The sequence below is a fragment of the Filicampus tigris genome, chromosome 1 (genome assembly GCF_054856515.1).
Source record: "Filicampus tigris isolate MCC_2025a chromosome 1, RoL_Ftig_1.0, whole genome shotgun sequence".
Classification (NCBI taxonomy): Eukaryota; Metazoa; Chordata; class Actinopteri; order Syngnathiformes; family Syngnathidae; genus Filicampus; species Filicampus tigris.
Window position 1 is genome coordinate 36,219,379 of NC_141217.1, and position 17,732 is coordinate 36,237,110.

Genomic DNA, 17,732 nt, shown 5'->3' on the forward strand with positions numbered 1-17,732 from the left:
AATTATGCTTGGGTTTAAGCTCCGAGTCATGTGGGGATCAGCCTTGGTTTAATCCTCCAGAGAGAGAGTGTGGGTGTGAGTGGGTGTGCATGTGTTTGTGTGAGAGACAGAGAGAGAGAGAGAGAGAGAGAGAGAGAGAGAGAGAGAGAGAGAGAGAGAGAGCGAGAGAGTGCAGGTCTGATTATGTTTGTTAATGTCTAACTCTGCTTAAGGTGCAGTACGCTTTTTGGTTTTCAACAGGGAAAGACTGACAGCTGCTCCTGCATTTCAATGCCTAAAAAATAGTGGAGGCCTCAAAATTTGGAATTTTTAACACTGACTTGTCCTCCAAAAGGTATTTCATATTGCACCTTGAAACTCTGGACTGAGCAGAATCTTACCGCATCTGGCTGGGAGGTACCTTGATTAAAGTTTTTAGTCTCCTTTTGGAACTACAATTTTAATTGGATTTATTTTTCATTTAATTTGATCTACATCTATTCTTAGTTTTGCGCTTTGTCGTTATAAATCTGGAATATTGTATTCATCTTACAATCGTCGAGAACACTCGGACATTCAGTATTCAGACTCACTTGTGAACCGGAGAAAAAAATTGGTATCTTGGAAATCCATTGTTTCTCTGGAATTCTGAACACTTTAGATACATCTACAATCCAATAAGTTGGCCATTCAGCCCTTTGTACTTTTCCAATGGCTCAGTCAGACCTCTGGCCAAACCCGGACCTATCAAAGTCCACTGTGGTCCACAGCCCTCTCACTTTTTCTTCAGATGCAAATAACCAAAGAGGGGAAAATGATGGGGACAGAGAAGAGGAAGATGAAGAGGTGGAACTTGCTGAAGAGGTGGGGGAGGACATTTTGTTAATGGCTGAGGCAACAGATGGACGAGCTGAAAATGAAAGCGCAGATCAATGTGAAAAGGAAGAAGTGGGAATTCTCTCAATGGCCTTGGCACCAAATGAAATAACAAGAGAAGAAGAGGAAGGTGGGGAAAGACAGGAGGAGTGCGGCGTGGAAGCAGCATATGACTGTCCCAATTTAATGGATGAACAGACTAAGAAAGAGAAAGGACTCCATGAGGAGGCAACGTTAACTGGGAATTTGTGCCACTTCTCAGCAGCAGTGCAACTTGAAGATGACGGCAATGAGGAAGGTAATAAAAAAGAGCAAAATGCTCAGCATATGAAAACTGTTGAGAATACAGAGCTAAGAATGGAAGATGTAAAAGAAGCCCAGACAGCCATTGAGAATTATGTCGAGACCATTGATTGCATTCATGTTTTTGGAAGGGAAAAGGAGCATGTCGGTGGAGAGGAATTGGCAACCGGTGGGATTATCCGGGAAGAAGCACGCTCAAATGACACAGAGACAGTGACTGCTGAAAAACAGAATTACTTAACTATTTTACAAGTTGAGAAAAGCAAACATCATGGAAGCGAAGATGGAAAAAAAGAGGATAAAACGAGTGAAGAAGAGACCAAGAAAGAGAGTAAAATCCAGCATGAGGAGGAGCATTTCATCAGAATTCAAAACTTGAGTCACATTCCAAGAATGGTAGAAGGTGCGAATGGGCAACGCAAAGAAGAAAACAAGGAAAATGGAAAATGGGAGGAAGCAATCGAGAGTAAAGAGATCATCCAGGAAGAGGAAAGGTCTCATGAAACAAACATGGAAACAGAAGTTGTGGTTCATCTTTCAACCCTAGACAAAGATGGAAATAGCAGGCACAAAAATGAAGAGCATGGAGAGCAAGAGGAACTGACCGGGACCGAAGGGAAATTAAAGGGAGAGCAAGGGTCACATGACATAAATGTGGTCATCGAAGGTCTAGCGAGTCACTACACAACGTTGGAAGATGACAAAGATGAAAATGCCACGAGTGAGGAACAAAACACTCACGAGGGAGGGAAAATAAGAGTCGAAGTGATGGAGGAAGAAGAACACCTGACAACACTGACCTTGGCGGAAGCTGCTCACAGCCTTCAAGCCTCAGTTAATGAAGAGGATTCCCGTGAAAATGCAGAAACAATGATTGATGCTACTCACAGTGATCAAACCTCTGCTACAAATCCACAGGATTCCCTTGACGGTGCAGTGGCAACAGAAGAGGCTGCTCACAGTGCTCATGTCTCAGCTACAATATCCCAAGAGAACCCTCAAGGTGAAGATGACAATAAAGCAGAGGCTTCCCATGGGGTTCAAGCCTCGGGTAATGATTCACAGAAGCCCAACGAAGGTTGGCAGATGGAAGATGCCAGGACATCCGCCCATTTAGAGGACCACGTGAAAGATGTCAGCAATGAGTTAGCAATTACGGTCCAAAGTAAAGATGACCCCGGCCAGGCTTCACGCACAAGTGTCGTTATCTTACCTCAGTGTTCTTCCGTTGAACCCGCAGCCATTCAGACCAGCCAATTGATCGACATGGTGAAAGATAGTGAAACTGTCCCAAGTGACACGATGGACAGCTCAACAGAAGAGGGATTGGCTGATAACTTCTTACGGCAGGAGGTCCTAAATATGGAGATGCAGGAGGTGGCGAAGGTCTCAATGTCTGCTTCGGACAAAGAAATCAAACCAAGTCTGGAAACGGAACACCCACCAGATATTGCATTGATATCTTCCTTAGATCAACCAGAGGAGGACATTTGTGTTGAAGGATTTGGGACATCTGAAATAAAGGAGCGAAAAGAAAATACTTCCTTCATGGAAATGGATGAAGATGACCACACGCCAGAGGAGAAAGAGGAGCCGGATAACAACAGTGATCCTGACCGCCGAGTTGACGATATACATTTAATCACCGAGATATACAATCAACAAGATCATATAGAACAGGACGTAGGATCAGAGAAAAAAGTGAAAGTGCCAGTGGAGGAGCCCATGTCAGACGAATCCATAGATGATGTATGCGAGCATGTGCAAGATCAAACTCTGCGGCCACTCAGCAAACAACACGGTGAAAGTGAGGACGTGAAGGAAGAGCTTCATCAAGAAAAGATTGCAGGACCTGTGAGCATTTTAGATTGTGAGAGTGGAAAGTCAGACAAGAGTCAAAACAGAGAACTTGAAGAGCTGGGGAACGTTGAGACGAAAGATGCCATAGATAGCAGGTCAGGAGCACATGAAGATGAGAAAGCAGTTCAAGACGAGTTGGATCTGGATATAAATGGAAGGGTCAAAGAATCAAAACAAGCCACGGAGAATGGGATACTTTGTCCTGAGACACAGTCGATAACGAAGGAAGTGAAACTGTTGTCAACTGGGAAAAAAGATAATGAGTGGATTCAAATGAAGCAAGGAGAAGCAGACGCATCCGTGGAAGGAAAACGGCAGAAAGAGAATCCAGTAAGAACAGACATCAGAGAATCATTAACTGAGCACTTAAATCTACTTGTGAGGGACGCGTGGATGAAGGAGCTCAAGTCAGTCATTAAAGACGAAGTTCTTTCCAAAAAGAAAGACGACCAGGTGAAGAAAAAGAGGGTGGTGCTGCTAGAGGATGGACAGCCATTCATTCCTAATCAAGTGCGGCAGACCGAGAAGCGACCGGAGATGGTTTCACCAAACGTGGTGGATAGTCTTTTGCCACCTATGCAGGAGAATACAACGGCAACACTACATGACCAGGACAATGACATCGCGCTTTACGTCAAGGTAATGAAAAAGCACACTGAAGTCGAGCTAACAAAAGCTACTTTATGCTCATCCTATACAAATAGCAATTACAAATAGGAGTGTATGTCAGTACCATTTTGGAGTTTGACCTCGGGTCATTAGTAGAGTGCTTGTTTATTGCTGACTTTCAATCAGCTGGTCCCATTCACTCAGCCCTGCAACGCAAAGGCTGCAGAGAATCACTCGAACATCTTCTTTATTTATTATTTGGATGGGACAATGCACCTTAACAAAACGCACTAAGCAAAGTTACGTGATTAAAGTTTCTACTAGGGCTACTAAAGGGCTACTTTCTGTCCTTAGTCCCCGAAACATAAAAACATTGAACATGTTGTCAATTGCCCATTAAATACAAAAGTCACTAAAAGCGACATGATTACTTCTCATGTCGGCACTAGCACATTAAATACAAAAGTAACAAAAACAAGTGCACGATGATATGATTAGTTTTTGTGTTTTTGGCTAGTTAAACGAAAGAGCCATTTTGTTTAGCTTACATTTAAAACGTGATGATGGTGGGGCTTTCTCTTATTGTAACCCAAAGGCTGTTCCGTATTGAACAGCCTTTTATAGACACTGCATTTTGTCCTAAAGTAGTGCGTTTATGGTTTCTCTTGTAATCGTATCTGCAGCCTGATCTGGTGTTACAAACTCTATAGGTCTTTTTGTGGATGAATTCCTTGACCGGAAGGTGAAAAACTCTATGCAAACCTCCATGAAGGAACTTTTATAAGTTTTCAAGTTATCACAATTAAAAAGTGCTTCTCTCGCACTTTACAGTGGTGATTCGATAATGCTCTTACCATGAGCCTTGATGGCTTGATCATAGAGCTGTGTTCTAGGGGTTTCACAACTGTGGCACCTGCAAAAGCAACGAAACAGTATTCCAAGTGGGAGAAAGTTAAACAGTGGAGATATATTTTTGCCATATCAGCTACTAAGAAAGGATGTATTCGTTTAAAATTGTGTACGTTCAAAGTAATCGTGTTCCAGATTTATGAACTGCTTCTGACTGCTTATGGATTAACTTGTATGTGGAGACCATCCGTGTTCTATTGGCACAAAAAGTTTAAGGGTGGCAGAGAAAGGCGATGAGATGTGTCGGAAGGGGAGGGAAATCAGAACACAGTGGGGAAAATTCATATTATTATGGATAAGGACTGTCGAGTGTCAATAAAAACAATAAGTGTACAGTTTGAAGTCAGTGTGGGAACAGCGCACACAATTATTCAAGACGACTTGAACATGCAGAAAATTTGCACTAAGTTTGTCCCAAGGCAAACGGCCGGCGCTCTTCCAATCGTGTCTGTGGCATTTCCACCAGGACAATGCACCAGACCACAAGTCCATCCGTGTTTCCAACTATTTGACCGAGATGGATATCAAGACAGTTCCTCACCCTCCCTACAGTCCAGACATTGCTCCCTCTGACTTTTGTTTGTTCACCAAGCTCAAGGAAAACCTCAGAGGCCGTTGTTTTGAGACCATTGAGGAGATCTCATGACTGAGGCTGTGACAAGGGTCGTGGACATGTTCACACCAAGGACTTCCAGGGGGCCTTTCAGAAGTTGCTGGAATTATAAAACAAGTGCATTGCAGCTGGAGGGTAGTGATTTGAAGGGGGCTAGAGTTTAGTGCTTGTCCGAGGGAAAAAAGTGTCCCCGTGAAAAAAGTCTCAAAACCTATTGAAGGAACCTCATACACATATACATATACACGCATAGTGTACTGGGAAGAAAGAAAAAAAAAACATGCTACGTTGTTCTTTAAGAGCTAGCTAGCTTGACCTTTATGCTATTAAAACATGCTTTGCTAACATTGTGAACTGAATCAAAACAAATGCTCAATTAGCCAATGACAACAGCTGAAAAAAATACACCTTGTACAGTATGTGTTGCGTCAGATGAGACAGAGAATTGTTAAACGCCAGAAATTCATGATTTTTAAATCAACCCTAAATATCCCCAAGATCTCAATGAGTCAAGGACCCAACTGTAGTTGACTTTACCTCTCCTCCATTTACCTCTTTTCTGGTTGTGTTATCTACAGCAGTTGAAAAAAAGTAATGAACCCAAGCAATCAATGCAGATAGGAGTGCTTCTCGGATGTTTTGAGTTTTCTCAAAACTGCCTCTGTGGTGCTTCAGTGGAGGGATCAATGCAGGACTTCAAAAAATGGAAACTGAGGCACTAAAAGTATTTTGGATTAAAAAGCCTTTATTTTAACATGGCCAGTTGGAGATAATGACTACGCGTTTCAGCCTTGGTAGGCTTTCTTCAGGGCAAGCTTTTTTAAAGTAATGAACCCATTTTGACAAACTAATGAGTAAAAAAAAAGCACAGATGTGTTCAAATATAACTTTTATGCTATCAAAACATGTTCCCATAGCTTTGCTAACATGTGAAAAGTCAAGTTAAAGGACATATTGGCTACCTTGCACAACCTGTATTTAAAAAAAAAAAAATCGACGAGTAGCAAAGTATTCATCCTTAATTATTTTCCACCATTGCCAGTAGGAAGTTTTAATACCTTGAAAAAATTTAATACTGTATGTGAGAGCTGCTTGTCTGACATTTAAACAAAAACTGCCTTTGTCAGGGAACTTGCTGGCTGACTGAATCAATTCAAACTCCCCTGCTGTTGGTTAGCATCCAAGGTGATGTCTGAACCTGGTTCTTCAAAGTGATCAAATACATAATTATGCTCTATTGGTTTTGCGCATATCAGTGGAATCCAAGTTGAGGGCAATTATTTGTAGTGTAGGAATGTTATACTGCTGGAGTTAGAAGGCTAATCTCCGCATTCTCACTGTGTAAGCTGATTAGCCTGCCGTTTGCTGTTCAGACTTGTTGGGCACGGTAGTCCTGGAAGCAGCACATGCACTCACTGAACACCACCACACATCCATCACCTTTACATGATATTTCATTCTTACACTTTAGAAGTGTTTAAATTCCAACTGGCAGTGTGTGAGTTTATCGCCTGCAACAGAAAAGTCAAAGGTCACGATTAAGTATTCACACTATATGGGGTGACAGAGACACGATTTGAATGGTCAGACTCTACGTTTGCTGTTCCACTTCGATACCGCAGATGTGGCAAAAGTAGCCGCACTCTAAACTTAAGTAAAAGTACGGATAGTGCTTATGTAAAAAAATGACTGGTAGGAGAAGTACCAATTGAACTCCTGCAGTATTAAAAAATGCACTGAAATCCAAAAGTGAAACTCTTTTTTTTTTTTCTTTCCTGTCAGCTATATACAATACCTTTTTTGAAAACGTGGCACAAGAGAAATTTCTCCACACAAAATAATCCCCCCCCCCCCCTTTTAATAAATGACACAGTGCTCATACGCTCATACTGAGAAGAAAAAAATTCTGTTAAGTGCCAGCTAGTGTTGGTCCAACTTTTATGCTATCAAAACATGTTCCCATAGCTTTGCTAACACTTTGAAGTGACTAATAAAAAGGCTAAATTAGCTATGTTAAATTAGCTAATGATAACAGTAGGAAAACTCCGAATAACTTTTTTTTTTGGATTGGATAGAGCATTTTTTACCCCCGGAAGGTTAGGGTGATTTTTAGGCTGTCGCAAGACAAAACACATTCATCACAAATCATACTTGTAGCCGATAACATACAAGGGGGAATTTGCAGTTCTCTAACGGTTAGCAATAGTTGAATGTAGCCTGATTTCACTCCTCCCTCTGCTCTTTGAAGTCCCTGACAAAGCCACGCCCCTCACTAACGTGAACGAGCCGCGCGTTTTGGCTTTTGATCTGACCTGAGACTGACAAATTTTCGGCTGTTTTCCGGTGTCTATTGTATATAATGTTTTGTGTTAAATTATTAAAATTACTTGTTGTATTATGGCTATTTTGTTGTTGTATGTAAAGTGCTTTGTTACAGCTGTAGCCGTTGTGAAATGCGCCATATAAATCAAATTGTATTGTACTGTATTGTATTATATTTTAAGAATGTGCACCGTAAACAAGACGATCGTCGCCACGGCTCACAGATCTTTGCCCATAACGTAGCGGCAAACTTTACATCCTCTGCAAGTGGGGATATTGTTGCAGTCCCTTAATAATAATAATGTTCTTTGCACGCATCGATCTCCTGCATAGACTTGAGCAAGCCCGTTATGTTTACACCGTGTAGACCGCGCGCCTCACCTGCACTGAATTTAAAGGGAATAAAAAGTGACCAGGAATCAAGTTGGCTGTGTTCAGTCCCACAACGGCGCAAACACCCATTACTAACTGCGCTTGTATACGAAAATGCCAAAAGAAAGTAAAGTCCACCCGGACTGCACTTTGCGCTATAGACGTGCGCAGGGCGTGAAAATAGGGCTCTAAATGTTACCTGTTTGATGTTATACTTCTGGAATGAAAAATAAATTAAAAATCCTAAAGAGGTGACTTACCGAACCCCTCAAGGCTGCATGCACGGACAACACACCTTGGTTATGCCTTTTGTCATTACTGTCTCTTAAAAGGTTATTTTTGCCAAGGCACGGTGTGTTTTAAAATAATTATTAAAAATGAAATTAGACACATAAGATGGGGCCAGAGAGGGATGAGTTTTCCAAAGACCATTTCAATAATATTCTCCTGATACAGGAAGTTTTAACATATATGGCAAAAAGTTGTTGTTTTTTAAAACTACAAAGCCCCTCTTTAAACATTTGTAACATCACCATGAATATCTTGAATATCTTGCTTTTGGAAATCTTTGTCATTATGCTCCCTGGTCTATGTTTGTCCATGTTGCTGCTGTCCCGGTTTTTTCTGCCTTCCCTTTAATTTATTTCTCTATTTACGTCTATTTTTTATGTTGCGTTGTCACCTGTGGCTGTTGAAAAAGCAACAAGTCTATTTTGCCAAAGTAAGGAATGCTTGTAGAAAGTTTGTTTTCCTATATAGGTAGTCAAAAGTCATGTGGAAAATACAAAAAATACTCAAGTATTATGTGCAAACTATTTTCAGACTTCATTACTCCCTACCACCGAATAACCTTTTTTTTTTTACCTCAGCTACCTTTGTCATTTTGGTCAAATATCATTCACAGGAAATTCTTGTTGTTGCTTATCTATGCTGTTTGTTCAACTAACAGATTTCTTCAATTGTGTGCGCGTGCGTGTGTGTAGGCGGGCAGCGATGGGGAGAGCATTGGCAACTGTCCCTTCTCTCAGCGACTTTTTATGATCCTCTGGCTCAAAGGGGTCATCTTCAATGTCACCACCGTTGACCTCAAGAGGTAATTATTACTGTTACAAACGTACAATGTGTAGAGGAAATGTGTATATTTTTGTTTGAATCCGGAGTAGCCTAAAACATAAAACACAAGTCAGACTTTCACCTCGACTAAATTAGAAACACTACAAATCGAAATTAAATTGGATATCCGAACAACAAATGAGCAAAAGCTGACAACGGCGTATTCCAATGTACAAACACATTTTAATTAATTTAATTTTCCAAACTTTTTTCATGTCTGACCCGGCCCCTGTCGTCTTCTCTTTTTTGTGCTGTCAGAAAACCTGCCGATTTACAAGACCTCGCTCCAGGCACCAACCCTCCATTTATGACCTTTAACGGAGAGGTCAAGGTTGACGTCAACAAGATAGAAGAGTTCTTGGAGGAGAAACTGGCCCCGCCGCGGTACACAAACTCGAGCGCACTCCACTGTAAATAAGCGGAAGTGGCAAAAGTATTCACAATCTGTCCTTAAGTGGAAGTGCGGATGCTGGTTTAAAAAAGGCGATTTGCTGTTTGAAATATAACCAAGAATGTTTTGTCCAAAAGTCTCATGGGATTCCAGACTTCTGGTTAAAATGTTGCCATGTCTGTGGATTCTGCAGGTACACAACCTTTCAATTTTGGTAAAATACCAGTACAGTATTCGCTACAGAAAAACACGGTTTCTTCACTGAATCAGAAATCAAGTCTGATTATCCCAAACTTTTAAATAATTATGTATACGCTTACTCACAAAAATGTGGACATAACATTTCAGGATGAACATAAAAATGCACTAACTTTTACAGGTAAATTTCATTTGACCTTCTCTAAACTTTGGAGTGCAACATGTCCAACTTTTTCCATCAGCTGGACGTGTGCATTCAAAAAGTTATAAAAGGTCAACTTCAGTTAACCCGGAGAGGTTTTGTGCGTTTTAGGTCCATCCCGAAACTTCACCCGAAAGCCTAAAATTGCCAACTTTTTGTGAGCTGTGTCCGTACACTCCATGGTGTGTTTTCATGGAAACACATGAAATTGCTTATCAAACTTTTGAACAACAGTGCTTGTTCTCAGGCTTTATTCTGTTCCACGTTGTTTTGGTGTCACCAGCTACCCAAGACTGTCACCGAAACATCCGGAGGCCAACACAGCCGGCATCGATGTCTTTGCCAAGTTCTCGGCTTATATCAAGAACCCGAGGAAAGAAACCAATGACGGTAGGACACGGAGAGGTTCAACCATTTTTCTTGCGAAGCTACATTATGCATAATGTTCTTATTGAACGCATGTTCCGGTCGATTTTCACTTTTTTAAATGAACTAAATTCTCCACTGCTTATTACATTACTTTGAAACTTGGGCTGGTTTGAATTTGTGACCGACTGGAGTCCTAATAAATCTGTTCTTCACTGTGAACTATTCACCCATCCGTACCACTTATCCTCACTTGGGTCGCGGGCGTGCTGGAGCTGACTTTGGGCAAGAGACAGGTTACACCCCGAACTGGTCACCGGTTAATCACAGGGCTCACGTAGACAACCGTTTATGCTCACATTCACATTTGCAGACAATTTGGAGTCTTCAATTGACTAGTTTTATGTGATTCTCCCCCCAACCCCCCCCCCCCCCCATCTTATTTCCGTGATGACGTCGATGGTCGGTAACGACATTCTCTAGCTTGCTTCTCCGATCATTTCTGTGGCAATGGAAATGACGTGGGCTAGTACGTGAATCCTTAGGGTGCAGTTGTCACTCAAACTCAAGACGCAGGGGGTTTAGATATGGCCCGCCAAAGTTACTGAGTGAATGTCTTCGTTCTCACCCGCATGTTCAGCCTTAGAGAAAGCACTGATGAAGTCTCTTCGGCATCTTGACGACTTCCTGCGGACTCCCCTACCAGCTGAGATTGATGGCGATGCCTCGGGAGATGTCCCCGAGTCCACTCGGAGCTTCCTGGACGGACCGGAGCTCACCCTGGCTGACTGCAACCTGCTTCCCAAATTACACATCCTGAAGGTCCGCCGCCCGTCACTGCGCATTGGTCATCTGCAATGGTTTTCGACTTGAATTTTTTCCTTTCTCCTTTCCAGGTGGTAGCCAAGAAATATCGTGGATTTGAGATCCCCGCAGAGATGTCAGGCGTTTGGCGGTACTTGAACTGTGCCTATCAGAGAGAGGAATTCAACAGCACCTGCCCAGCTGAGAAGGAAATTGAGTTTGCCTATGCTGATGTTGTTAAAAAAGTTAAATAAGGTCGAGTCATTCAGTAATCTAGATCACAGGTGGCCACGTACAGCACAATTCATTAACTCGGCCCACAGCGTATTTATGTGATCGATAATCTTTTGTTGCACTAAGTTAGCCGTCCCCCCCCCACAAATTGGTTAATTACATTTATTGTGTTTTTAATTGATTTTTCAAAAATTCATTTATTTAATAATATTTTTGTTGTAGATAATTAAATTAAAAAGCGTCGTAAAATTATGTTTTTTAATCATGTATTTGTTAAAGAAGAAAGAAAGAAGGAAATAATATTAATGAGAATTAATTATTTTATTATTAAACAACTTTACAACTTTAAACAATGCCATTCTTGAACTTAATTACATAGGTGTTTAACTGATTAGAATTATATTGTAAATAACTGGAATGAATTATTTGATTAAGAATGAACAATTTCACGTACAATTTTTAAAAAAACGTACCCGTTCTAAATATATTATCTTAAACAATTGCTCGATAATTCATATTCAATTACTGAGAAATTAGCCTTAAGAACTGACGTAAGAATGTATTATTTTACTTAGAAAATAAACTATTACATCTTTACACACATATATGTTTACTTTTATATATATATATATTTTTTATTAACCTCATATACAACTGACCTGGCCTTTCTGTGAGTTTTCAAAATCAAACGTGGCCGTTGAGCACTATAGTTTGTTCACTCCTGATCTAGATGAAAAAAGGTGACAAACAAGGACGCTGCCAATGTAGACTTGATCACTCACGTCATCTCAATCCTAAAAGTCACAGACTACCCGGGTCTGACTTTGACCTTCATTGTACATGCAGGTCCCTTTTATTTTTATTTTCATTCAGATAATAGCTCAGCCAGTTCACTGGAAAAACAAGCATTATTGTGTATTTCGTAGTGTACGTTTTTTTTTTATGTTTGAAAGTTAGACCAAAAGAGCAAATATAAAACATAATTTAAAATGCCTGTTTTACATGATAAGTCACATTTGCATTGTTTTTGTTACACCACTATTTTAGTGCTGTATTAGCTTTTATAAATCATAATTATTGTGTTAGAATTACAATCGGTTGAGCGTTTTGCACTGACAATTTATTCAGAAACTTCTATTATTAATGATTGGATTAATTGTTTATCTGAGTATGACCACTCCAAAAAATATGGAAAGTGTCAAATCCTTAATAAAGTCACCTTATTATGCTCATGTTAGTGACCTTAAATTTCATTTGTTTGGGTTCATCAACTCAAATCCTATCACAGTTGCCTCATCGCAATCAGAGTCAATCAAAGGTGAGAGTTATCTGAAACTGAAACTGAAACTGAAACGTGTTCTTTGTCCACAAAATGAAAAGCAGCACAGGTGCAACGTTGAAGTGGTACTATTTTCAAACGACTTTCAGACTATAACTTCTGTGTTCCTCATTTCCGGGTAGGCGCTGGAAGCTGTGGCGAGTCACAACAACGCAGTCTCCACATCCGGGGGTGTCAGTTCAAAGCACTGCTATTGTAGTCACAGATTGAACTTGTTCTGCTTGTGCGGACAACCTCCAACAGGGCAACAAGTTCCCAAGCCATGCAAGCCATTTTTTAATGCATTGGTGGCTTATGATCGCTTAGAAAAGGTCTGGAAAAAAAACAAACATTCCAATACAGGATCGTGGGAAGTTTTGGATCAACCCACCCATTAGAAGCTGGATATTACCGGTAGCCTGTTTTACTCCTGTTTCTCTTCTGTCACACCTTCTTCTTGCTCAGGGAGGGGGCAAGGTGGCGATGAGCGAAGTGAGGCTGTATCTGTTACTGTGGAGGATTCTGTCCTGACTGACCAGGGCAGGACCCAAATAAGACCACTTCGTTTTAGTTTTGTTCCTGTTGTGTCTAAGGCTGTTTAGACTAACACCGAATACCAGTTAAGTATCAGATCAAATGACTTTTCTTTCCCACTCTGTATCCACTGCTGCCTGGTCATCGTGGATGAGGAAACCATTTCATCTGTGTTACCCTCTTAAGGTTTCTTGCCCCTGCCCCACCACCCCCAAATGGGCTTTCTGGGAGTTTTCCCCTTGCCCAGATGGGGAATTTAGGGGAAGTGGACTGTGGGTCTGTGAGGCCCTTTGAGACACTTTGGTGATTAAGAGCTCTATAAATACATTTGAATTGGCTAATATGACATATTATATCTTACAGTGAATCCCTGCATAATCGCAGTTTGACACGCAATTTAGGAGCAAGAAAAACCTGCCCTTTATTCACAGAATTACTTTTTTTTTTCACCTACAGCACAGTATTTTCTGTTTTTCTGCTCCGCCAAAGTAATAACGGCATTTCTTTGGCGATATGTAGTGGCATATTGGAGTCAAACCAATTTGAACCAAGTCAAAATTGGTTCTTTGCCACCCTCTTGTGGCTTCGACAGGCAATTACAAACCTTTTGCGTGGGGCGTAAATTGTGGATTTTCGCTATTTGTGTTCCTGTAAATGCAGCTATTAAACGCATTGAAAGCAAAATTTTATTGTCATCAGTTAAAAACATTGCATGTCATGAAAGGCTGTTGTCAGTTGAATCTGTGTTGGAGTCTTTTATGACAAAAAAAAAAAAACAGTAAACAGGGGTTCTATAATCATACTGATATTAACTGGAGCTTTCTTCTAAATGCTTGAGTCTCTTCCTCAGATGCTCAGAGATGTCATTGAGAGGATTTCTTTTGCTGCTGAGGATTTTCACTGCCTCACCAAACCTACTGATTTCTGACTCCCTGTAAGTGAGAACATTAAAAATACAAATAAGCACATTTCATTTGCGGTAATGAGAATGAATAAAACAAAAAGTGGCTTACAAGAGTTTGCGTTTCTGTAGGGGCCTCATCTGACTGAAATCGGTTACTGCACATTTCTTGACTGGCCTGGGGGAGGAGAGGGGGAGTGGCGAGTTGGTTACAAATATTACTGTGTAAAAACAAGCATAATTAAAGAAACATGTATCGTGACCATTTTCAACCCTCAAATCTCACATGTTGAACTTGTGTGTGTTGTGCCTGTTGTAGACACCTGGCCTGCAAAAACGATACATGACTGTACGTGAATTTTAGGACAACTTACACTGTGCTTTTCCGGCGAGCTGTAGCTGCCATGCGGGTTGTACCAGCTGGAGCGATGAGCTCGGACAGCTCAGGCAGGGCTTCCGCAAGCACACTCATGTCTCCCACTACCGGAGTGGCCTGCCGTCGGGCCTGTGCCGCTTGGCGCTCCTTTGTCAGCTTGATGATACTTATCTCTGTGGAGGAAACCAAATACAGTGAGGAGGCAGGTAAAGTCCAAGGCGCCATGGTTTTGGTGACTTTCCATAGCATTTTCAATGTCACAAGTTTTAAAGGATACATATTATGAGAGGGTGGCACTGTGGACGACTGGTTAGCACATCCGCCTCACACTGCAGAGGTCGTGGGTTCGATTCCCAGCTCCGGCCTCCCTGTGTGGAGTTTGCATGCTCTCCCCGTGCCTGCGTGGGTTTCCTCCCACATTCCCAAAAAACATGCATGGTAAGTTGATTGGACTCTCTAAATTGCCCCTAGGTGTGATTGTGAGTGTGGATGTTCTGGGATAGGCTCCAGCACGCCCGCGGCCCTTGTGAGGAGAAGCAGTTTGGATAATGGACGGATGGACATATTATGAGAAATGTACACAACCAGTCAAAGGTTTCATTCCATTTATAAAAGATGGACATTACTGTGGCTGTTGGGACCCTCCTGCCGCTTTTTTTTTTTTTTTTTGGTCATGTCAAATTATGTCCAGATAATTCAACTTACCAGAGGTAGGCTTCAATAAAGTTGGACAAACTATCATTGTGACATGTTAGGAATCTTCAATAAATAGTTTTGGTACATGACAGCATATGCTTGATTCTCAGAATTAAAGAACACAAATATAAAAATTTCTTTGGAACACCCGATGTGATGAACAATAAATTAACTTACTATTTAGCCATCGTTCTCTCCTTTCCTTCATCTTTTCTTTCTTTGACTTGACTTTCTTTGCTTCAGAAGTACCTTTACAAACATACACGTGCACACGCACACACAGGGAAGAGCTTGCGTGCTTAAGATGACATAAGGCAAGATAATGTATTAAATATGACAAAGATGTTGGCAAAGCCTACCTATCGTGGCAGGTATGGGGGCAACTGGAGGGTCTTTGAATGTTAATGTTTGCTTCAGGGCCTCCGGAGCAATTTCTGTACCTGAAAATATCCCCGCAGGGGCAGACGTTTGGTTTTGGGCCTGCAGAATTAAGCATAAGAATTAGAGGTGGTGCGATATTAATTTGGCAATCAATTATTCAGTGGCTATGACAATTGACTATGTTCATGCAAGATTTGTTTTAAATCTAAAGATTAAATGGCTATATACTTAAAAGTTGGATTGTATAAAAAAAAAAAAAATCTATAAGATATTGCATATTTGTCCCCAAAATCACATTTTTAATACATATGATATGCCAATAAAACCTTTGTATTTTACGCAAACCATGAAACCATATTTTTCCTTAGTAGATAGATACTACTAGAATTAAGAGTTAATATTGAAACCTTTTACAGCTCTGGAAAGGTTTGAGGAATGTTTCAATGTTGAGGGAGGAAATAAAGTGAGTAATTACTGCCACTCACTCCATTTGATTTAAAACATTCCATATGAATAGCTACAGTATATAAACATGCCACAAACTATGATCCCCAAAATTTACAAAATACAATTCCAAATTTAGTTTACAACACTGCCGATAAAAGTAAATGGCTTACAGATAATTTGCTTGATAAATAAATAAATGCCGGCAGTGTGTATGGTGCACATGCAGCAAAAATCACAAATATGAATACAAGAGACGAGGTATGCGGTTATTCCCGGTTCCTACCCTTGTTGTGATTATACGTCCTTTTGTGCAACCGTATGCAGCACAACGTGCAGGCAGTTCTTGTATTTGTATAATATTCAATAAAAAAATAGGATAAAATAAAAAAAAAAAACGTGCAGGCAGTTTTTGTTATTTTGGTTTTCGTGCCATCCACGAACATTGAATGCTCCGAAACTGTGCCAAGATTACTTTTGCAGCACCACATTAAGGCAGCTCAAAGGGTCGTGTCGTATCTACCTGCAGCTTCCACTAACAATTCTGGCTCAACGCAGCTTTGTCCGTATCAAAGGACATTTTAGAAAGCACACATATACGTCACGGGAAAATTCTCTAACTACAGTATGCTAAACAGTATATAGTACTGCTGTGCATGTGTATACACTGGATGCATGTATATATACATACACAAACATTGTCGTTTTGTGTTTGTTTTTGTCGTTTTTTGCTGTGAATTGAAAGGGAAAAAAAGATCTATGCCCTTTATTATTAATATTATTTTGATTAATATCTCCAGTGTGGGGTTGCTGGTTATGGTGGGGGGTTCCAGTTCTCTTGCTCATGGGCACCCAAACTACCATCTATCAAACTTCCACCAACGTCCACAGTGGGATTTTAAACTATGGTCCTTTGGATCAAGGATGGTACTATTATTGTAGTTTGATTGAATGAAAATGAGAGAATTCTTTCGTTGTCGTTGTTGTTCCCAGGTAGCCTTCTGCGGTCGGACCAAATGTTCTTCTTCTTAAAATGTGTTTTGGAATAAGAGTTAGGTAGCAAAGTACAAGAGGCGTTATTCAGTCGTTACTCACTTGTATCTTCCCTGTAACTTTGGGAGAGCCACTTTCCACATGTGATTGACTTGGCTGGTGCATTTGGAAGGCGAAAGGCTCGTCCGAACCGTTGGACGAAGCACGGCCCGGCGGCCACGTCAGCTTCACAGCTTTCTGGTGCAGCTTCTGCCGGACGTTCTTAATTTTTCCAACCATTTTTTCGGCAAGTCAAGCTAGTTTTGTAATATTCTGAAAACAAGTGTATTCACAAGCTCGCCCTCGGCGTTTGGTTTCTTTTGGTGAACGTCTTCTTTGTCCACCACGGTCTCTGAGTCAGGCTTATGGACCACTTAGCGCCACCCTGTGTTCTGGAGTCAAAATACCCAAATGCCATTCACTGCACCGCGCTGTACTCTGAAATTTGATGACTCTTCCGAAAGAGATTCAAACTACTGTTCACAAAAATGAATATATTTGAAAAATGTAATTCCTTTGCAAAGGTGCAACCAAAGTCTGTGTACAATGAGGCTTTTCCAGCTAATTTTGACCCTGGTCTACACAAACAATATCAACAATATTTACCAGTGTGTGTTAAACCACGGAAATTGTGGCTGTGGTGGGAATCTTGAAATTGATAAATTGTACATCCCATGAATGTGTGAATTTTTATAGGACAGTGGTATCCCGCAATTTGATATAGACGACATTCGGTGGAATTCCTGTACCTGGGCTGGAAAATGGTCTCTTCAAGTGTAAATATATAATTATTAAAAAGTTTATAATATCCATACATTATCTATACCGCTTATCCTCACACGGGCGTGCTGGAGCCAGCTGTCCCAGCTGTCTTCGGGCAGTAGGCGGGGTACACCCCA

General features: G+C 40.9%; 2 protein-coding genes across 3 annotated transcripts; one reads left to right on the forward strand and one right to left on the reverse strand.

Moving 5' to 3' along the window:
• Positions 1-185: 185 nt before the first annotated feature.
• On the forward strand, positions 186-14,678 carry LOC147153889 (uncharacterized). 2 transcript variants are annotated; one of them, XM_086037346.1, is made up of 7 exons: positions 186-3,657; positions 8,827-8,936; positions 9,215-9,340; positions 10,031-10,137; positions 10,754-10,935; positions 11,010-11,172; positions 12,613-14,678. In XM_086037346.1, exons 1-6 carry the CDS (start codon positions 691-693, stop codon positions 11,169-11,171), a joined length of 3,654 nt encoding a protein of 1,217 aa, XP_085893472.1. In that variant the 5' UTR covers positions 186-690; the 3' UTR covers position 11,172; positions 12,613-14,678. The 2 variants fall into 2 exon arrangements, with proteins under 2 accessions (XP_085893472.1, XP_085893462.1); XM_086037336.1 differs by lacking the exon at positions 12,613-14,678 and having other exon boundaries at positions 11,010-12,383.
• Positions 13,667-17,223, reverse strand: slx9 (SLX9 ribosome biogenesis factor). Its single transcript, XM_086037359.1, has 6 exons — positions 16,897-17,223; positions 15,336-15,456; positions 15,154-15,225; positions 14,279-14,453; positions 14,017-14,082; positions 13,667-13,935 (listed from the first exon to the last, which is right to left on the reverse strand). Exons 1-6 carry the CDS (start codon positions 17,071-17,073, stop codon positions 13,812-13,814), a joined length of 735 nt encoding a protein of 244 aa, XP_085893485.1. The 5' UTR covers positions 17,074-17,223; the 3' UTR covers positions 13,667-13,811.
• Between the last annotated feature and the right edge of the window lie 509 nt (positions 17,224-17,732).